This window comes from Hypanus sabinus, chromosome 1, assembly GCF_030144855.1.
Source record: "Hypanus sabinus isolate sHypSab1 chromosome 1, sHypSab1.hap1, whole genome shotgun sequence".
Taxonomy (NCBI): Eukaryota; Metazoa; Chordata; class Chondrichthyes; order Myliobatiformes; family Dasyatidae; genus Hypanus; species Hypanus sabinus.
Genome location: NC_082706.1, coordinates 301834 through 325118, shown reverse-complemented (window position 1 = coordinate 325118; position 23285 = coordinate 301834). Strand labels below are relative to the sequence as shown.

General features: G+C 43.5%; 1 protein-coding gene and 1 long non-coding RNA gene across 4 annotated transcripts in view; one reads left to right on the top strand and one right to left on the bottom strand.

Moving 5' to 3' along the window:
• Positions 1-23285, bottom strand: part of LOC132387011 (uncharacterized) — a 609870-nt gene that overhangs the window by 312929 nt on the left and 273656 nt on the right. The gene's annotated exons all lie outside the window — the stretch shown is intronic.
• LOC132386823 (protransforming growth factor alpha-like) overlaps positions 1-23285 on the top strand; it is a 120046-nt gene that overhangs the window by 33564 nt on the left and 63197 nt on the right. For 2 of the 3 annotated variants that reach the window (XM_059959253.1, XM_059959191.1), the window contains exon 2: positions 2147-2194. The exons of the other annotated variant lie outside the window; for it this stretch is intronic. In XM_059959253.1, the coding sequence (XP_059815236.1) occupies positions 2147-2194 (48 nt within the window). The remainder of the gene's footprint in view (positions 1-2146; positions 2195-23285) is intronic. 3 annotated transcript variants of the gene reach the window in all.

The following is a 23285-nucleotide window of genomic DNA, read 5'->3' as shown; positions in this document are numbered from 1 at the left end:
GAAGTGAGAGTTGCACAATCATTTTGCAAACATTTTTGCAGAAAATCTTAGGATTTTCCTTCACCTTGTCTGCTAGGGCAACCACTGAACTGGAGGGGTATCAATATCCTAGCGGGAAGGTTTGTTAATGCTGCATGGTGGGGTTGAAACTAGAGTTGCAGGGGGATGGGAACCAGAGTGCAAGAATACTTAGTGGAAATGTTGGTAAGACCTCAGACAAAATCAAGAATCAAAATTTGAGCATGGTGCAACTATTGTCCTGAGCTGCATATATTTCAATACAAGAAATATCATAGTAGGAAATTCAGATGAGGTCAGGGCATGAATCAATGCTTGGAATTATGATATTGTAACCATCAGTGAAACTTGATTGCAGAAGGTCTGGCAGCTCAGTATTCCAGGGTTTTGTTGTTTTAGACATGTCCGAGTGGGAGGGGTGATGTTACTTATAACATATAACCATATAACAATCACAGCACGGAAACAGGCCATCTTGGCCCTCCTAGTCCGTGCCGAACTCTTAATCTCACCTAGTCCCACCTACCTGCACTCAGCCCATAACCCTCCACTCCTTTCCTGTCCATATACCTATCCAATTTTACCTTAAATGACACAACTGAACTGGCCTCTACTACTTCTACAGGAAGCTCATTCCACACAGCTATCACTCTCTGAGTAAAGAAATACTTGTCAGGGAAAATGTCACAGCAGTGCTCCATCAGGACAAACTGGAGAACTCAACTAGTGAGGCATTATGGGAGGAACTGAGAAATAAGAAAGGTATGAACACATTAGTAGGGCTATATTACAGACCATCCAACAGTCCTAGGGATTCAGAGGAACAAATTTGTAAAGAGATCACAGACTGTTGCAAGAAACTTAAGGTTATTATCATAAGTGATTTTAACTTTCCACATATTAAGACCATGAGACATAGAAGTAGAATTAGGCCATTTGACTCAGTGAGTCTGCTCCTGTCATTCAATCATGGCTGATCCTTTTTTTTTTGACTGGGAATCCCATATTGTAAAAGGACTAGATGGGTAGAGTTTGTCAAAGGATAGTCAGCATGGCTTCATGCTTGGTAGGTCATGTCTAACTAATCTTACATAGTTTTTCGAGGAAGTTACTAGGAAAGTTAATGACAGCAAGGTAGTGGATGTTGTCTAGTTGGACTTTAGCAAGGCATTTGCAGGTTAGAACTGTATTCCCTAGAACGTAGAGTAGATTTGATAGAAGTATACAAGATTATGAGGAGTATAGAAAGGGTAAATGCAAGCGGGCTTTTTCCACTGAGCTTGGGCGGGACTACAACTAGAGGTCATAGCTTAAGGGTGAAAGGTGAGGTTTAAGGGGAACATAAGGGCAAATTTCTTCACTCAGAGGGCCATGAGACTGTGAATTAGTTGTCAGGACAAGTGGGACATGTAAGTTTGATTACAACTTTTAAGAGAAGTTTGGATAGGTACATGGATCCTAGGGATATAGAGGTCTATGGTCCTGGTGCTGGTCGATGGGAGTAAATGGTTTTAGCATGGACTAGATGGGTTGAAGAACCTGTTTCTGTGCTGTACTTTTCTATGACTGTATTTCTATCCCTATCACTCTGTCTGAATGCATTCTTTCCCTCTGAGCCTCAAGATGAGAATCAGAATCAGGTTTGATATCATAGACATATTTTGTGAAATTTGTTGTTTTGCAGCAGCAATACAATGCAATACATAATAATAAAAACTATAAATTAAAATAAGTATATATTTTTTTAAAATTAAATTAAGTAAGTAATGCAAAGAGAGAGGGAAAGATAAAATATTGAGGTAGTGTTCATGGATTAATTGTCCATTTAGAAGTCTGTTAGCAGAGGGGAAGCTGTTCCTGAAATGTTAAGTGTGTGCCTTCAGCCTCCTGTACCTTTTCCTTGATGGTACCAATGAGAAGGGGGCATGTCCTGGGTGATGGAGTCCTTAATGCCTCAGAGCCAGTTACAGATTGTACTAGAGGAAAAAAATCACTATTAACAGCTGTAACATATTCAATTAACCAAGTGAAATATTTTGTTGTTGTTTGGAAAATACAGAGATACGAAAATGCAGATGTTCTTTTTAACAGCACAAAAATTTATTCCTGTTTTCTCCTTAATGACTAGGCACTGCTTTTTTTGTCTGCCACGCTCTGGAAAATGCAACTTTGACTGGTAAGTAGGCAAATTGTACAATTAATATTTATTTTAGTTTTCCTGAGAATCTTTGCAAATGTTGAATTTCTCAACTGTTTCAGGTGAGCAGTGTAAAATCCCTAAAATCCCAGTGTAATGCACCTGAACTGGAAGAAGACCAATATACTAGCGGGAAGGTTTATTATATGGCTTGTCATAGGAGGAGCATTTGATGACCCTGGGCCTGTATGAAGAATGAGGGGTGACCTCATTGAAACCTATCGAATGATGAAAGGCCTTGACAGAGTGGATGTGGAGAGGGTGCTTCATATGGTGGGAAAGCCTTAAGACCAGAGGACATAGCCTCAGAATAGAGGAGTATCCTTTTAGAACGACAACAAGGCAGAAATTCTTCAGCTAGAGGGTGGTAAATTTGTGGAATTCTCTGCCACAGGCAGCTGTGGAGGCTAAGTTTTTTATTTACATTTAAGGCAGAGGTTGATAGATTCCTGATTAGTCAAACATGAAGGGATAAGGGGAGAAGGCAGGAGATTGGGACTGAGAGAAAAATGAATCAGCCATAATGAAATGGCGGAGCAGACTTGATAGGACAAATGGCCAAATTCCGCTCCTATGCCTTATGGTCTCCCATGGATCACCTCGCACCCTCCCCCTCTCGCAGATCGGCTAGCGTCCCACAACCATAAAACTGTTCACATCCTCCCATGTATCTGTTAATATTGCACATGAATCCATTCATACCTGCTCCTGTCAATCCACTCAAACCCCTCCAAGGATTCTTTCACCTCTCCCATGTATCTGTTTAACCCCGCACAGCTCCCCCTCCTTGTAATGATAGTTATTAGTGTTATTCCTATGCCACTCGGTTAGATGCTCCCACATGGCAGGGTTGTCAGTGACGTTCAGTTAATTATCCTGCATACTGGCATCCTGGTGTACTCATTACTATCCCTCAATAATGGTGTCGGAAGTGGTTGATCAATGATGAATTGGTGCCACAGACCGAGTGAGATCCCCAAATATCCAGAGACATATCAACCTAAACTGCCTATGCTAATTTGCTAACTGTATGCACCACAAGGCATAAGCTGAGAAAGGGTTGTTAGGCAAGGCCTTCAACCTATACTCAAAAGTGGATATATAGTAATAATCTGTAGCCACTACCTGGGGAAGTGCACAGAGGCACATACACAGCAGAGAAGTCAGTCAAACTCTCAAAGAGAGCAAAGAAGACTTTTGTAGTCCAAATAAATAAACAAATGAACAGAAAAATTGAGCAAATACCTGCAGTACCTATATCAACTTACCTATTAAAGCTCCCCAAGACAATTGATTTCTCTAAACCATGGGACTTTAGAAGATGGCTCAGACCTTTTGAGAGATTTAGGGTTACAAGCAATCTCACTCAGGCTTCTGAAGAGCATCAGTTAAACATGCTGATATACTGCATGGGTGACAAAGTAGATGACTTCATGGGTGGAGTAGGACAAACGGATGCTAAGACAAAGGAGTACAGAACAGTGCAGGATAAATTCAAAGAATATTTCACAGGAAAGTGAAATGTGATATATGAGGGCAAAATTCAACTCCAGAAAACAGGAGCCAAATGAAAGTGTAAGTGACTTCATCACAGCATTGTATGCCTTGTCAGATAACTGTACATATTGAAACCTGAGAGATGAGCTTATTAGAGACAGGAACATCATTGGTCAACTGGAATCCAAATTGTTAGAGATACTCCAGTTGCAGGCAAATCTCACACTCAAGAAAGGTATTACTATGGTCAGGCAGAGTAAGAATGTTTGTCAGCAAAGGGGAGAACTCAGAAAACGATGCTGAGGTAAAGCTAGAAGCTGTACAAAAAGGGTACAAAGAAGGTGCAGTCAGATAGATTACAGAAAAAGGTGACAGAGCTCATCTCAAACAAAACAGCCAAGTGAAACAAAGAGCAGATAAAATGTCCATCTGCAGGAGATGCTGCAAGTCTCCATTCTACGTCAAGGAGCTCTGTCCAGCAAAAGAAGTGAAATGCCACCAGTGCAATAAAGTTGGCCATTATAAAAGCTAGTGTCACTCAAAAACAGTTCCTCAGGAGGTAAATGAAGACCATCAATAAAGAGAGAGCTTTCCTTGGGGCTCTAGATTCAAACAGAAGTTAGTTCAGTTGCAAAATAAGGCAGGCATTCCAAATGGGCACTGGGGTAGATGTCACAGCCATCCCCGAATGTCTGTTCAAAAAACTAGTGAAGAAAATAGGAATTACACTAAACCCAACAAAGAAAGTGCTCATGGGACCAGGGAAACATAAGCTCAGTGTGAAAGAAATGTTTACTACTTCCACCCATAAAGATGAGAAACTGTTAAAAGAGGATGTCTCTGTTGTTCAGAATCTCTTCTCACCACTACTGGGACAACATGCCATCAAGAAACTGAACTTCATTCCAAGACTGGATTTGTTAAATAATGTTCAGTGGCAGGAGAAGTACCTGGAGTTGTTCACAGGCCTTGGGGATACTGAAAGAAGAGTATGTTATCTAACTGAGGCCATTTGTGACACCCTGCTTTCTGCCACAGTGAGGCATATACCTGTCTATTGATGAACAAATTCAAAGCTGAATTTGAGAGAATGTGTGCTTGACATCATAGCTAGAGTGAACAAGGAAACCTGTAACTGACTTTGTAGACCAATTATCAGCAATTATCCACTATCATCGGACCAGCCGATACCCCAAGTAAGACCTCAGCAGTGACCAGGCTTAGACCCCTTATCTTAGAAAGGATGAGCTGAAACTGGAGAGGATTCAAAGGAGATTCACAAAAATGATTCCAAGATTGATCGGCTTGTCATATGAAAAGTGTTTGCTGGCTCTTGTCCTTTATTCACCAGACTTCAGAAGAGTGAGGGGTGACCTAATTCAAATCTATGGAATGGTGAAAGACCTTGATAGAGTGGATTTCGAGAAGGTATCTCCAAAGGTGGGAGAGTCTAAGACTAGAGGACACAGCCTCAGAAAAGAAGGGCATCCTTTTAGAAATGAAATAATGAGTAATTTCTTTAGCCAGGAGCGGTGAACCTATGGAATTCTTTACCATAGGCAACTGTGGAGGCTATATATATATATCTGTGTGTGTGTGTGTGTGTGTGTGTGTGTGTGTGTGTGTGTGTGTGTGTGTGTGTGTGTGTGTGTGTGTGTGTGTGTATGTGTGTGTGTAGTTCCAGGATTGGAGGGTTGCAGATGTTGTTCCCTTATTCAAGAAAGGGAGTAGAGATAGCCCAGGAAATTATAGACCAGTGAGTCTTACTTCAGTGGTTGCTAAGTTGATGGAAAAGATCTTGAGCATGGCTTTGTCAAAGGCAGGTTGTGCCTTAAAAGCTTGATTGAATTTTTTGAGGATGTAACTAAAAACATTGATTAAGGTAGAGCAGTAGATGTAGTGTATATGGATTTCAGCAAGCCATTTGATAAGGTACCCCATGAAAGGTTTATTGAGAAAGTAAGGAGGCATGGGAACCAAGGGGACCTTGCTTTGTGGATCAAGAAATGGGTTGCCCACAGAAGGCTAAGAGTGGTTGTAGGCAGGTCATATTCTGCATGGAGGTCAGCGACCAGTGGTGTGCCTCAGGGATCTGTTCTGGGACCCCTTCTCTTCGTGGTTTTTTATAAATGACCTGGATTAGGAAGTAGAAGGATGGGTTAGTAAATTTGCTGATGACATAAAGGTTGGGGCTGTTGTGGATAGTGTGGAGGGCTGTCAGAGGTTACAGCAAGACATTGATAGGATGCAAAACTGGGCTGAGAAGTGGCAGATGGAGTTCAACTGAGATAACTAGGAATGCTGGGGGGTGGGAACTGAGTTGAAGTGATGGAGGACGAGGCTGACGACTCACAAATAGAGAAAGCTTGGAGACAGTGCAAGAGGGAGGATAGGCAGGTGACAGAGAAGGGATGCGCTCAGACTGGTGGTTTGAGATGTGTTTTTTTTTTACAGATAGACAGACAGACAGACACAAACATACTTTATTGATCCCGAGGGAAATTGGGTTTAATGCAAGGAGTATCATGAACAAAGCAGATGAACTTAGAGCATGGATCAGTACTTGGAGGTATGATGTTGTGGCCATTACAGAGACTTGGATGACTTAGGGGCAGGAATGGTTAATTCGAGTGCCCGGCTTTAGTCAAGTCAAGTCACTTTTATTGTCATTTTGACCATAACTGCTGGTACAGTACATAGTAAAAATGGTACAACATTTTTTTCAGGACCATGGTGTTACATTACACAGTATGAAAACTAGACTGAACTACGTAAAAAAAACACAGGGAAAAAAAACAAACCACACTAGACTACAGACCTACCCAGGACTGTATAATGTGCACAAAACAGTGCAGGCATTACAATCAACAATAAACAGGACAATAGGGCAGTAAGGTGTCAGTTCAGGCTCTGGGTATTGAGGAAATGTTTCAGAAAGGACAGGGAGGGAGGCAAAAGAGGTGGTGGCGTGGCACTGTGGATCAGAGATAGTGTCACGGCTGCAGAAAAGAGGAAGTTATGGAAGGATTGTCTACAAAGCCTCTGTGGGTGTTTTTTATAGACCACCCAATCATAACAGGGACATCAAGGAACAGATAGGGAGACAGATTCTGGAAGGTATAATAATAACACGGTTGTTGTGGTGGGAGATTTTAATTTCCCAGATATCGATTGGCATCTCCCTAGAGCAAGGGGTTTAGATAGAGTGGAGTTTGTTAGGTGTGTTCAGGAAGGTTTCTTGACACAATATGTAGATAAGCCTACAAGAGGAGAGGCTGTACTTGAACTGGTATTGGGAAATGAACTTGGTCAGTGTCAGATCTCTCAGTGGGAGAGCATTTTGGATATAGTGATCACAGTTCTATCTCCTTTACCATAGCATTGGAGTGGGATAGGAACAGACAAGTTAGGAATGCGTTTAATTGGAGTAAGGGGAAATATGAGGCTAACAGGCAGGAACTTGGAAGCATAAATTGGAAATAGATGTTCTCAGGGAAACATGGAAGAAATGTGGCAAATGTTCTTGGAATATTTGCGTGGGGTTCTGCACAGGTACGTTCTAATGAGACAGGGAAAGGATGGTATTGTACAGGATCCGTGGTGTCCAAAGACTGTTGAAAATCTTGTCAAGAAGAAAAGAAGAGCTTATGAAAGGTTAAAAAAAACTAGGTAATGATAGAGATCTAGAAGATTATAAGGCTAGCAGGAAGGAGCTTAAGAATGAAATTAGGAGAGCCAGAAGGAACCATGACAAGGACTTGGCAGACAGGATTAAGAAAAACCCTAAGGCATTCTACAAGTATGCGAAGAGCAAGAGGATAAGACGTCAGAGAATAGGACCAATCAAGTGTGACAGTGTATGGAACTGGAAGAGATAGCAGAGGTATTTAATGAATACTTTGCTTCAATATTCACTGCGGAAAAGGACTTTGGCGATTGTAGAGATGATTTACAGCAGACTGAAAAACTTGAGCATGTAGATATTAAGGAAGAGGATGAGCTGGAGCTTTTGGAAAGCATCAAGTTGGGACCAGATGAGATGTAGCCCAGGCTACTGAGGGAGCCGAGGGAGGAGATTGCTGAGCCTCTGGCATTGATCTTTGCATCATCAATGGGAATGGGAGAGCTTCTGGATGATTGGAGGGTTGCAGATGTTGTTCCCTTATCCAAGAAAGTGAGTAGAGATAGCCCAAGAAATTAGTGACCAATGAGCCTTACTTCAGTGGTTGGTAAGATGATGGAAGAGATCCTGAGAAGCAGGATTTATGAACATTTGGAGTGGCATAATATGATTAGGGATAGTCAGCACGACGTTGTCAAAGGCAAGTCGTGCCTTATGAGCCTGATTGAATTTTTTGAGGATGTGACTAAACATATTGATGAAGGGAGAGCAGTAGACTTAATGTATATATGGATTTCTGCAAGGCATTTGATAAGGTAACCCATGCCAGGCTTACTGAGAAAGTAAGGAGGCATGGGATCCAAGGGAACATTGCTTTGTGGATCCAGAACTGGCTTGTCCACAGAAGGCAAAGAGTGGTTGTAGATGGGTCATATTCTGTATGGAGTTCGGTGACCAGTGGAGTGCCTCAGGGATCTGTTCTGGGACCCCTTTTCTTTGTGCTTTTAATAAATAACCTGGATTTGGATGGGTTAGTAAATTTGCTGATGACACAAAGGTTGGGGCTGTTGTGGATAGTGTGAAGGGCTGACAGAGGTTACAGCGGGACATTGTTAGGATTCAAAACTGGGCTGAGAAGTGGCAGATGGAGTTCAACTCAGATAAGTGTAAGGTGGTTTATTTTGGTAGGTAAAATATGATGGCAGAATATATTATTAATGGTAAGACTCTTGGCAGTGTGGAGGATCAGAGGGATCTTGGGGTCTGAGTCCATAGAACACTCAAAGCTGCTGCGTATGTTGACTGTGTGGCTAAGATTGCACTGGCGTTCATCAATCGTGGGATTGAGTTTTTATAGCTGAGAGGTAATGTTGCTGCTATATAGGACCCTGGTCAGACCCCACTTGGAGTACTGTGCTCAGTTCTGGTTGCCTCACTACAGGAAGGATGTGGAAGTTATAGAAAGGGTGCAGAGGAGATTTACAAGGATTTTTCCTGGATTGGGGAGTATGCCTTATGAGAATAGGTTGAGTGAACTTGACCTTTTCTTCTTGGAGCGACGGAGGATGAGAGATGACCTGATAGAGATGTATAAGATGATGAGAGGCATTGATTGTGTGATTAGTCATAAGCTTTTTTCCAGGACTGAAATGGCTAGCAGAAGAGGGCACAGTTTTAAGTAGGTACAGCTTGACAGTCGGTACAGAGGAGATGTCAGGGGTAAATCTTTGACACAGAGGGTGGTGAGTGCGTGGAATGGGCTGCCAGCGATGGTGGTGGAGGCAGATACGATAGGGTCTTTTAAGAGATTCCTGGAAAGGTACATGGAGCTTTGAAAAATAGAGGGCTGTGGGCAACCCTAGGTAATTTCTAAAGTAAGTATATGTTTGGCACAGCATTGTGGGCCAAAGGGCCTGTATTGTGCTGTCATTTTTCTGTGTTTCTAAGGTGCAGGATAGATATGTTCCACAGAAGAAGAAATTCTCAAATGGCAGGTTTAGGCAAATGTGGCTGACAAAGGAAATTACCAATTGCTTAAAAACCAAGAAAAATACATATAAGGTAGCAAACTTGAATGGGAAGTTCGATGATCAGGAAGTTTTTAAAATCCAACAAATGACAACAAAAAAACGCTGTAAGAAGGGAAAAGATGTAACATGAGGACAGACTAGCCAATAATATAAAGCAGTATACTAAAAGATTTTTCACTTATGTAGAGAGTAAAAAGGAGGTGAGAGTTGATATTAGATCACTGGAAAATGATGGTGAGGCAGTAATGGGGGCAAAGAAATTTCAGATGAACTTAATGAATACTTTACATCAGTCCTCAATGCTGAGTACACAAGCAGTGTGCCAGAGCTCTGTGAGTGTCAGGCAGCAGGAGTGAAATGAGTTTCCATTGCTATTACAAATGAGAAAGTGCTAGGCAAGTTCAAAGGTCTCAAAGTGGATAAGTCACCTGGACCATATGGACTACACCTGAGAGACCTGAGAGTGGTTGCTGGAGAGATAATGGATGCATTGGTCATGATCCTTCAAGAATCACTGGATTCTGACATGGTCACAGAGGACTGGAAAACGGCAAATGTCACTCCACTCGTTAAGAAAGGAGGAAGGCAAAAGAAAGGAAATTATAGGCTACTTAGCCTAACCTAAGTGGTTGGGAAAATGTTGGAGTCTATTATTAAGGATGATGTTTTTGGGGTACTTGGAGACTAATGATAAAAGAAGTCAAAGTCAGCATGATGTCTGGAAAGGGAAATTTTGCTTTATAAATCTGCGAGAGTTCTTTGAGGAAGTAACAAGCAGGGTGGACAAAGGATATCATTTACTTGGATTTTTAGTAGGCATTTGATGAGGTGCCACACATGAGGCAACTTAACAGTATAAAATCCTAAGGTGTTACAGGAAACATACAGGCATGGATAGAAGAATAGCTGACAGGGAGGAGACAGCGAGTGGGAATAAAGGGGGCTTTTTTTGGTCAGCTGCCAGTGGTTACTGGTATTCCTCAGGGGTCAGTAATGGGATTGCTACTTTACACATTGTTTGTCAATGATTTAGATAATGGAAATGATGGCTTGGTGAGAACATTTGCAAATGATACAAAGATAGGTGGAGGGGTAGGTAGTGCTGAGGAAGCAATGCAACTGCAGCAGGACTTAGACAAATTGGAAGAATGGGCAAAAAAGTAGCAGATGGAATACAATGTTGGGAAATGTATGATAATGCATTTTGGCAAAAGGAACAGAAGTGCAGACTAAAACTTAATTTGGGAGAAAATACAATATCAGAGGTGCAGAGGGACTTAGGCATCCTCATGCAAGAGTCCAGAAGTCTAATTTACAGGTTAAGTCTGTGGTAAAGAAGGCAAATGCAATGTTGGCATTTATTTCAAGGGGAATAGAATATAAATAGAAGGAGATATAAGACACTAGGTAGACCACACTTAGAGTATTGTCAACAGTTTTGGACCCCTTCTCCCAGAATTGATATATTGTCATTGGATAAAGTCCAGAGAAGGTTAAAGAGGATGATTCCAGGAATGAAGAGGGTATGAGAAGTGTTTGGCAATTTTGGGCCTGTACTCACTGGAATTTAGTAGAATGTGGGGGGATCTCATTGAAACCTACTAGATGTTGAATGGACTAGATAGGATGGATATAGAGAGGATGTTTCCTACAGTGGAGCTATCCAGAATTAGAGAACACAGACTCTTGAGTGGCGACTTTTTAGAACCGAGGTAAGAAGGAATTTTTTTAGCCAGTGACTAGTGAATCTGTGGAATGCTCTGCCACAGACTGTGGTGGAGGCTAATTCTGTGGGTATATTTAAGGCAGATCTTGAGAGGTTCCTGATTGGTCTGGGCATCAAAGGATATGGTAAGAAGGTAGTTGTATGAAGTTGAGTGGGATCCGAGATCAGCCATGAAGAGATGACAGAGCAGACTCGATGGGTTGAATGGCCTAATTCTGCTCCCATGTTTTATGGTCTTATCGTGTTAAATGTTGAGCAACGGTCAATAAACAGCATCTTGAGATAGGTATTTGCATTGTCCAGGTGATCTCAGGCTGCTGGGAGAGCCAGTGAGATGGCATTTGCTTTAGACCTTTTGTGAAAGGTGAATTGCAGTAACTCCAGGTCCTTCCTGAGACAGATAACCATATCACCAACAATGTGAATGCTACTTGTGCACTGGTATAATTGTTGTTAGTTTGAAGCAGGTGGAACTTCAGAATCAGAATCAGCTTTATTATCACTGGCATGTGATGTAAAATTTGTTAACTTAGCAGCAGCAGTTCAAAGCAATACATAATCTAGCAGAGAGAGAAAAAATAATAATAAAACATAATAATAATAAATAAACAAGTAAATCAATTACATATATTGAATAGATTTTTAAAAACTTGCAAAAACAGATATATTGTATATTTTTTTAAAAAGGTGAGGTAGTGTCCAAAGCTTCAATGTCCATTTAGGAATCAGATGGCAGAGGAGAAGAAGCTGTTCTTGAATTGCTGAGTGTGTGCTTTCAGGCTTCTGTACCTCCTACCTGATGGTAACAGTGAGAAAAGGGCATGCCTTGGGTACTGGAGGTCCTTAATAATGGATGCTGCCTTTCTGTAACACTGCTTCCTGAAGATGTCCTGGATACTTTGTAGACTAGTGCCTAAGACGGAGCTGACTAGATTTACAGTCTTCTGCAGTTTCTTTTGGTTCTGTGCAGTAGCTCCTTCATACCAGACAGTGATGCAGCCTGTCAGAATGCTCTCCACGGTACAACTATAGAAGTTTCTGAGTGTATTTCTTGACATACCAAATCTCTTCAAACTCCGAATAAAGAATAGCCGCTGTCTGGCTTTCTTTATAACTGCATCATTATGTTGGGACCAGATTAGATCCTCAGAAACCTTGACACCCAGGAACTTGAAGCTGCTCACTCTCTCCCTTCTGATTTCTTTATGATGATTGGTATGTGTTCCTTCATTTTACCCTTCCTGAAGTCCACAATCAGCTCTTTCGTCTTACTGACGCTGAGTGCCAGATTGTTGCTGCGGCACCATTCCACTAGTTGGCATATCTCACTCCTGTATGCCTTCTCGCCACCAGCTGAGATTCTACCAACAATGGTTGTATCATCAGCAAATTTATAGATGGTACTTGAGCTATGCCTAGCCACATAATCATGTGTGTATAGAGAGTAGAGCAGTGGACTAAGCACACACCCCTGAGGTGCACCAGTGTTGATTGTTAGCAATGAGGATATGTTATCACCAATCCATACAAACTGTGGTATTCCAGATCCAATTGCAGAGAGAGGTACGGAGGCACAGGTTCTGCAATTTCTCATTCAGGATTGCGGGATTAAAAGCTGAGCTATAGTCGATGAACAGCATCCTGACGTAGGTGTTTATGTTGTCCAGGTGGGCTAAAGCTGTGTGGAGGGCCATTGAGATTGTGTCTACCATCCTATTGTGGCAATAGGCAAATTGCAATGGGTCCAAATCCTTGCTGAGGCAGGAGTTCAGTCTAGTCATAACCAACCTCTCAAGCATTTCATCACTGTTGATGTGAGTGCTACTGGGCAACAGTCATTAAGGCAGCCCACATTATTCTTCTTAGGCACTGGTATTATTGTGGCCTTTTTGAAGCAAGTGGGAACTTCTGCCTGTAGCAGTGAGAGGTTGAAAATGTCCTTGAATACTCCCACTAGTTGCTGAGCACAGGTTTTCAGAGCCTTACCAGGTATTCCATTGGGACCTTCCACCTTGCGAGGGTTCACTCTCTTTAAAGTCAGCCTAACATTGACCTCTGAGATGGAGATTACAGGGTCATCAGGTGCAGCAGAGATCTTCACAGCTGTAGTTGTGTCCTTCCTTTCAAAGCGGGCATAGAAGCCGTTTAGTTCATGATTGGCAGCAATGCTTCACTACCAGTCAAGCTCAATGCCTTTTATGCTCACTTGGAAAGAGAATAAAACCATAGCCATGAGGATCCCTGCAGCAACCCAATTCATACTATTGGGTCAACAACACACACAAAATGCTGGTAGAACACAGCAGGCTAGGCAGCATTTATAGGGAGAAGCGATGTCGACGTTTCGGGCCGAGACCCTTCGTCAGGACTAACCGAAAGGAAAGATAGTAAGAGATTTGAAAGTAGAGGGGGGAGGGGGAAATGCGAAATGATAGGAGTAGACCGGAGGGGGTGGGATGAAGCTAAGAGCTGGAAAGGTGATTGGCGAAAGTGATACAGAGCTGGAGAAGGGAAAGGATCATGGGACGGGAGGCCTCAGGAGAAAGAAAGGTGGGGGGGGAGCACCAGAGAGAGATGGAGAACAGGCAAACAACTAAATATGTCACGGATGGGATAAGAAGGGGAGGAGGGGCATTAACGGAAGTTAGAGAAGTCAATGTTCATGCCATCAGGTTGGAGGCTACCCAGCCGGTATATAAGGTGTTGTACCTCCAACCTGAGTTTGGATTCATTTTGACAGTAGAGGAGGCCATGGATAGACATATCAGAATGGGAATAGGACGTGGAATTAAAATGTGAGGCGGCCGGGAGATCCTGCTTTCTCTGGCGGACCGAGCGTAGGTGTTTCACGAAACGGTCTCCCAGTCTGCGTCGGGTCTCGCCAATATATAAAAGGCCACACCGGGAACACCGGACGCAGTATACCACACCAGCCGACTAACAGATGAAGTGTCGTCTCACCTGGAAGGACTGTCTGGGGCCCTGAATGGTGGTGAGGGAGGAAGTGTAAGGGCAGGTGTAGCACTTGTTCTGTTTACAAGGATACGTGCCAGGAGGGAGATCGGTGGGAAGGGATGGGGGGAACGAGTGGACAAGGGAGTCATGTAGGGAGCAATCCCTGCGAAAAGCAGAAAGGGGGGGAGGGAAAAATGTGTTTGGTAGTGGGATCCTGTTGGAGATGGCGGAAGTTACGGAGAATTATATGTTGGACTTGGAGGCTGGTGGGGTGGTGGGTAAGGACAAGGGGAACCCTATCCCGAGTGGGGTGGTGGGTGGATGGGGTGAGGGCGGATGTGTGGGAAATGGGAGAGATGCGTTTGAGAGCAGAGTTGATGGTGGACGAAGGGAAGCCCCTTTGCTTAAAAAAGGAAGACATCTCCTTCGTCCTGGAAAGAAAAGCCTCATCCTGAGAGCAGATGCGGCGGAGACGGAGGAATTGTGAGAAGGGGATAGCATTTTTGCAAGAGACAGGGTGGGGAAAAGGAATAGTCCAGGTAGCTGTGAGAGTCTGTAGGCTTATAGTAGATATCAGCAGATAGGCCGTCTCCAGAGATAGAGACAGAAAGATCAAGAAAGGGGAGGGAGGTGTCGGAAATGGGCCAGGTAAATTTGAGGGCAGTGTGAAAGTTGGAGACAAAGTTAATGAAGTCGACGAGCTCAGCACGCGTGCCAGAGGCAGCGCCAATGCAGTCGTCGATGTAGCGAAGGAAAAGAGGGGGATGGATACCGATATATCCTTGGAACATGGACTGTTCCACAAAGCCAACAAAAAGGCAGGCTTAACTGGGACCCATACGGGTGCCCATGGCTACACCCTTGGTTTGGAGGAAGTGGGAGGAGCCAAAGGAGAAATTATTGAGAGTAAGAACTAATTCCACTAGACGGAGGAGAGTGGTGGTAGAGGGGAATTGGTTAGGTCTGGAATCCGAAAAAAACCGAAGAGCTTCGAGACCATCTCTGTGGGGGACATCCATGGTGAAAATAAGACAGAGGGGGCCAGGGAACTTAAAATCATTGAAAAAATTCAAAACATGAGAAATGTCACGAACATAGGTGGGAAGAGATTGAACAAGGAGGGATAAGACAGTGTCAAGGTATGCAGAAATGAGTTCAGTGGGGCAGGAGCAAGCTGAGACAATAGGTCTACCTGGACAGGCAGGTTTGTGGATCTTGGGTAGGAGGTAGAAACGGGAAGTTTGAGGTTTGTGGCAGTGGATGGGAGATCCCCAGAGCTAATAAGGTTGGTGATTGTATTGGAGACAATGGCCTGGTGCTCCTTAGTGGGATCATGATCAAGGGGTAAATAAGAGGTGTTATCAGAGAGTTGTCGCTGTGCCTCGGCCAGGTAGAGCTCAGTATGCCAGACAACAACAGCTCCCCCCTTATCAGCAGGTTTTATAGTGAGGTTGGGATTGGTGTGGAGGGAGCGGAGAGCAGAGCGTTTTGAAGGAGTGAGGTTGGAATTGGAACAGGGTGTGGTGAAGTCAAGACGGTTGATGTCCTGTCGGCAATTAGCAATAAAGAGATCCAGAGCAGGTAGAAGACCAGAGCAGGGTGTCCATGAAGAGGAGGAGGGTTGAAGACGGGAGAAGGGGTCATTGGTGGGTGTAGGAGAGTCCTTGTCAAAGAAGTAAGCTCGGAGACGGAGCCGGCAGAAGAGTTCAGCGTCATGGCGTACGCAGAACTCACTGAGGTGTGGGTGAAGGGGGACAAATGTGAGGCCCTTAATGAGGACAGAGCGCTCTGCCTCAGAGAGTTGAAGGTTAGAGGGGATGGTAAAGACCCGGCGCGAATGAGAGATGGGATCAGAGGGGGGAGGATGGCTGGTGGTATCAGTGGAGAGGGAAGGGTTGGGGTGAGAGGAAGATGGAGCCTCTGAGGGCCCAGGAGCTGACGATGGGATCTGAGGGAGAGGGGATTGCAGAGTAGTGGTGGGGGAGGGGGAGACGGGAGTCACAATCGCAGCATGTGAAGACCCGGCCTGGAGTTCAAGGCTGGAGTCGCAGTCGGTGGATGCGCAATCGCTTTGAAGCTGTCCATGTCCGTTGGAATCTACGTTGATGGTGCTGGAGTCCGGGTTTTCAATATGCCCTGGGTCACTGAGGCAGCCGAGATTGACAGCCGGGGCGTCATACTATTGGGTTTCACTTTGTAGGAAGTAATGTCTTGTAGACCCCGCCAGAGTTACTATGCATCTGATATCACCTCCAACCTCATTTGAAATTGTCACTTCACCCTTGAAATAACCCTCTAACAATCATACCTGGTTTTCTGGTACAGGCCTGGGTTTCCAGATTTGAATGCCACAGATGTAGCCTTCAGCAGATGATGTACTTCCTGTTTCATGCATGGCTTTTGATTTGGGAACTTCTGACTGTAGCAGTGAGAGACTGAAAATGTTTTTGAATATACCCACCTGTTGATTAGCACAGGTTTTCAGAGCCTTCCCGGGTACTCCATTCAGCCTTGCTGCTTTGTCAGGTTTCACTCTCTTGAAAGACAGCCTGACGTTGGCCTCCAAGACAGAGATCAAAGGGTCATCAGATGCTGCAGGATCCTCATAACTGTGGTTTTATTCTCTTACAAAATGAGCATAAAAGGCATTGAGCTTGATTAGTAGTGAAGCATCGCTGCCATTCGTGTTGGGTTTTGCTTTGTAGGAAGTAATGGCCTACAAACCCCACCAGAGTTGACATGCATCTTATGTTGCCTCCAATCTCTCCCAGAATTGGTTCTTGGCTCATGAAATAGCTGTCCGCAAGTCATACCTGTTATTTTAGATACAGACCTGGATCGCCAGGCTTTGAATGCTACAGATCTAGCCCTCAGCAGACTGCGAACCTATTGGTTCATCCACCACTTTTGGTTTGGGAATGTACAGTAAGTTTTTGTAGGTACACATGCATCCACGCAGGTATTAATGAAGTTGTTGACAACTGTGGCATACTCATCCAAATCCGAAGATGACTTCCTGAACAGAGTCCAGTCCACTGATTCAAAGCAGTTGTGTAAGCGCTCCTCTGCCCCTTTGGTCCATACCTTCTTGGTGCTCACTACTGGTGCTGCAGTCATCATTCTCTGTCTATACTCAGGGAGTAGAAGTATGGCTATGTGAATAGACTTATCAAACTGTGAGCACTATAAGCACTCTTTAAGTGGTCCAGTGTGTTATTTCCTCTGGTACTATAGGTGATTTGTTGATAATAATTATTCAGTGACTTTATAAAGCTGCTTTGTTAAAAATGACAGGAAGGGCATCAGGATGAGCTGTTTCATGCCTATAGATTACACTGCTCAGTTCGTTTAGAGCCTGTTTGACGTTAGCTCAAGGTGGAATGTACTGCCTATGAAAAAGATTGCTGAAATCTCCCATGGCAGGCAGAATAATTGGTGAAAAAAGAGAAAAACAGAGAGAGTCTGTTAAAACAGAGAAAAGCAGTTATAATGTCGGTGATCCTTTTTATGTTTATGTAAGGAGCATAAGTCACGTGCTCTGGGAAAGTGAATGGAATCGCTCAATTTCAGTAACTAAAATTTCAATGCCATTCTATAGCCACTCCCACATGCCAGGAGTTTACATACTGCACAAGCAGGATGATTAAGAAAGTTCAGTTGAATATCCTGTTGCATTCTGCACTCTCCCTCAGTAACGAACACCACACCCCTTGCCTCCTCCATGGATCTAATCACGCCCCCATTGTTCCGTTCACTCACCCCCACCCCCTGCGATCCATCCCCACCCCCTGCGATCTGTTCATCCCTTCCATGAATCTATTCACGCTCCACATGCATCCATTCACACCACCCCTCTAACCAGCTCTGTGTTGTCATTATTTTGTTCATATTGTGTCAAGAGTATCAGCAAGGGCAACTCTATAACCTGATCATGTTAAATAGTGTTGGAGTTTTTCCCCCATATGATTGAATCTCACTGAATGGGGCCTACTTAGAAATGGGCAGCAACTTGAGCTTGGATCTCCTGATTGATCCTGGAGCACGGGGATTTCTTATTCTGTTCAGTGTTTAATGTTACATCCAAAAATCAGTGCAACCACTGCCCAGAATGTACATTGCTCTTCAGTTTAAATGTTTGTGCTGAGTTGTCTTTGGAGTGGGGCTTGAATCCATGACCACTTGAACTCAGAGAGGGTGTGCTGAGTCAAAGCTGAAGTAACAGTGGCTTAAAGCTGTCCTATTACCAAGATTGGTTTTCTACAAGCTTCTGCTTCTTTTGAGGTTTGACTGATTGTTGAGACACTGCGCTGTTCTTACAGAAACGCCTGCATGATGCAGTGTCTCAACAATCAGTTAGTCAAACCTCAAAAGAAGCAGAAGCTTGTAGAAAACCAATCTTGGTCAAGTTGCAGGGAGGGACGTTCTGAAAGCACAATTGACCTGGTGGTCTCTTTGTTGCATTATTCACCAGCTACAATAGCCTCAAAAATTCAATTTCCCAACAAGATGAAATCATCATTGGTAATAGGGCACACCATCAGTGATGTTACCTGGGGTCGTCGGGTGTTTTGGGTCTTTCAACATCATACACCCTTGCCAGGCGACCTGACCAGGGTTGATCAGACCCCAGCCTGTGGCCTAGCAGCAACTCATGGACCTGCCCTCTTTATCCAGAGCCATCTTGACGCTTTCTCTGCTGCGTCTGTTGTGGTAGAAATGACTCTTCTTCTTCTCTCTCCTGTGATTCAAGTGCAGTGTATACTTTGCAGAGTGACTGGCCTGCAAAGCCACGACACCCGACCTCCACAGGCCAACATTTTGCTCTCCAGCCTCTTCTTTGGCAGTCATTCTTCAGAACTTTGTACTTGGCTCTTTTCCTCTCATAGGCCTCCTCCATGCATTCTTCTCATGGCACAGTAAGCTCAAGCATAAGAATGTGCTAAAATGAGTCGGACCACAACACAATGTTGGGCTGCAATGTAGTCTCTGTGATGTGGGGAGGAAACTGCAGGTGTTTTCCCAGGTATCACTGTTGTCATTATCTGCAATCTCCTCTCCACGCCACCTTTGGCCACTATTTCCAACACTAGATCTACGTCCTCATCAAATCTTTGCCACTCTGCTGTCTAGCAGGCTTTGGGCTATCTGATCCACACGGTCTGAGATGTGACATTGGGATGCACAGCTTGCACCACACGGAGGCTCTGGGTGCTTCCTGACCCTGCTCCTCCTCTGTCTCACCAGATTAGAAATCTGCGCATTGTGGTGCTCTCTGTTGCTCTTTACACTTCATCCTTGACCGGTGGATTTTCAAGCCTCCCTGGTTCTTACAAATTTTACCACAGATGCACTCTATACTCGGTGTTTGTCTATTGCATTGGGTGGGTAGCCTTGTATCTGTCCGGCTGGGAAGCTCTTTCACCCCCCACCCCCCCTTGGGCTTCCCTGAGGGTATCTTTCCATTCTTTGATCTGTAGCCTGCCCCAACAAAGATCTCCATGTCCTCTTGCCCTACCACCACACAGATCTCCATGTCCCTTTGCCCTCCCACCACACAGATCTCCATGTCCTCTTGCCCTCCCACCACACAGATCTCCATGTCCCCTTGCCCTCCCACCACACAGATCTCCATGTCCCCTTGCCCTCCCACCACACAGATCTCTATGTCCCTTTGTCCTCCCGCCACACAGATCTTCATTTCCCTTCTGCCTCTATCGCACCACACAGATCTCCATCTTTCTGTTCTCACCTCTTCAGGATTCCCAGTTTGAATGCTCCATCACAAAAGCTGCTCCTTCAAAGTTTAAAGTTCAAAGTCAATTTATTTTCAATGTACATATATGTCACCATATACAAACCTAAGATTCATTTTCTAGCAGGCAATCACAGTAAATACAAGAAGCACAACAGAGTCAATGAAAGACTGCACCCAACAGGATGGACGTACTACCAATGTGCAAAATGAAAACAAGCTATGGAAATACAAAAATAAAAAGAAGAAATAATAATAATAAACAATTAAGTAATAAATATTGAGAACATGAGATGAGGAGTCCCTGTAAGTGAGTCCATAGGTTGTAGAAACAGTCCAATGATGGATGAGTGAAGTTGAGTAAATTTTTCCCCTCTGGTTCAAGAGCCTGATGGTTATAGGGTAATACTGTTCCTGAACCTGATGGTTGGATCCGGAAGCTTCTATACCTCCTTCTTGATGGCAGCAGTGAGAAGAAAGCATGGCCTGGATGGTGGTTGTCCTTGATGTTGGATGCTGCGACAGCACCATGTAGATGTGCTCACCACTGAGGATCCTACTCAGGAACTTCCTCTCTCAATCTCATTCCCCATGTTAAACTTTTTGCACAACCCTTTGGCCTGTCACCATCAGCACTCATCTATACTAACTCATCCTGATCTACTCTTTCACCTCCCCCTTCACTTCAGATCTCCTGCCACACACATTACATGAGGGTCACATCTCAGATGTCAGTATAACTAACTACTTTTTTTGTGACTGAGGGAAAGATTCGGTTAGATCTTGCTCCTATGTGACATTTTAACTGTGAATTCCTGACACAGGCTCAGGCATGGGAAGTGGATGGGTGCTAAACGGCTCACTCTGGGGTTATAAACTGTGAACTTTCCCACCTGAGAAATTTGTTAATCCAAAACTGAGTATTCTACCACTTGGCAGTACTCAAGCGTGAGAATTTCTTATGATGGAAGAGGGTACTTTGAATAATTTTATTCTTTTGAAATCTTGTGTTATAAAGACTTCTATTTCAATATTAACCTTCACCACCTCTGAGTTGTAAAACTGGTGAGGTGCCTCACCACTGATTCTTAGGAGGCACAGCAGTTATTTTGTGCAATGTAGAATCCCGCAGATGATAGTGTGATCAGAACTAAGTGAAGAGACACCAATTAATTGGCTGGAACACTTGAGAAAAAGCCCTGATCCCTTTCCAAACTGGCTGTAATAACGTGGGAAACAGACTTTCTGGGGGAGAGGAAAATATTTGAGAGGAATGTGACAGATGTTTGAGAGCGTGAGCAACAGGAATCAACTCATTACTGAGATGATTATGCTTTACCCACTTGTCTGTGATAATCTGTTGAATGCAATGGGACATTGCTCCACACAAGAAGGGGAACTGCTGATTAAAGGCATAATATCTACAATTGATTGCAGAGTGTTTCCATACCTGGCCTGGGCACAGCTGTAATGTGTGACTAGGAAGTTAAAAGGCCAGTATCATCTTCACTCTTGCTTTTATCAATTCCAATCTATCCAAATGCAGTGCTATCCATAAACACAGAAACCCTCCCATGCTGGTTAACAACTACAAACTCAGTAACGCTCTCTGCTTTAGTCATCAAAAAGCCTTACATTGTTGTAACCCCTTTCAGGGCATGCCTATATTCAGTGGATTCTGGTTAATTGGGGCATCGTTTAATTGGGGTAGCTGTTTATTTGGGACAACTCTTAAAGAACAAAAACAAATAAGCCGTTCAAAAAAAGTAGTGTTCATGGGTTCAATGTCCACTCAGAAATCTGATGGCAGAGGGAAAGAAGCTTTTCCTGAATCATTGAGTGTGTGCCTTCAGGCTCCTGTACCTCCTCCCTAATTGTAGCAATGAGAAGAGGGCATGTCCTGGGTGATGGGGGTCCTTAATGAAGGATGCAGCATTTTTGAGGCATCCCTCTTTAAAGATGTGCTGGGTGCTAAGGAAGCTTGTGCCCATGATGGAACTGACTAAGTTCACAACTTTATGCAGCTTCTTTTGACCCTGTGCAGTAGCAGCCCCCCCCCCCCCCCCCCACCCACCCCCATATCATGATGCAGCCAGTTAGAATGCTCTTCAGGGTCCATCTGAAAAAAAATTGTGAGAACCTTTGCTGATGTACCACATCTCCTCAAACTCCTAATGACATATAGCCACTGTCATGCCTTCACTGTAACTGCATCGATATATTGGCATCTAGGGACTTGAAATGGCTCACTCTTTCCACTGATCCCTCTCTGAGGATTGGTGTGTGTTACTTGTTTTACCCTTTCTGAAGTCTGAATACAGTTCTTTGATCTTACTGATGTAGAGTGCAGGTTTGTTGCTGCAACCCCGCTCAACTAACTGATATATTTCACTCCTGTATGCCTTCACATCACCATCTGAAATTCTGCCAACAATAGTTGTGTCATCAGCAAACATCTGAGCTATATCTAGCCACACAGTCATGGGTGTAGAGCGAACAGAGTAGTGAGCTGTACACATCCTTTTTGTGTTCAAAAAGCAGTGATATTCGTCACTGATAGTTGGTGAGTAGTAAGCAATAAGACAATTCAAAACTCTTTTGCTCACTGTGGTTTCAAGCATTCAGGCTTGGAGAAGCCAGAAAAGGTCAGGAGTGAAAATGAAATGATGTCACTATTTAGAACCTGGGAAGAATTTGAAGATATTGACAATCATCTTAAATTTATAATTAAATTGAAGATTTGGAGGATGCAATTGTCAAAAGCACTGTCTGAATGTAGTCTATTATCTGTTCTAGATTTTCTTCATTTAAAGTACAAAGCTCAAAATAAAATTTATTATCAGAGTACATAAATGTCATCACATATAACCATGAGATTATTTTTTCCTGTGGGCATACTTAGCAAATCTATAGAACAGTAACTGTAAACAGGATCAATGAACAACGAACTCTGCAAATGCAAATATAAATTTACACTCAATCAAAAGAATGCAGTAGCAATGCACACAGGATGAATTCTAGATAACTATTAGGAACTAATACAGTTTTATAGTACTGTAGTAGTTCTGGTAGTGTTCCAACTCATTCTGTACTTCATTTAAATACATAATTTGTTACTTAGTTAAACAGTAGGTTTCTTTTTTATACCCTTTTAACTATTTGCATGAGACTTTTGCTAATTGGAGCAGTCACTTAATTGATCCAAAATGTACTTCTGATGTATTCCAATTAACCAGAATCCACTGTACTTCAAATACTTTTGAATCTCCCCACTCTCATAATGTAAGAAACACAACAACCAGATTTCCTGAATGGTATGTTCCCTCCTGGGTGCCAGAGTCCGGGACATCTCAGATCAAGTCCCCAGCATTCTAAAGTGGGAGGGTGAACAGCCAAAGGCTGTGGTCCATGTAGGTACCAATGACAGTTAGGAAGAATGATGAAGTTCTGCAAAAAGAATTCAGGGAGTCAGATGCTAAGTTAAAGGA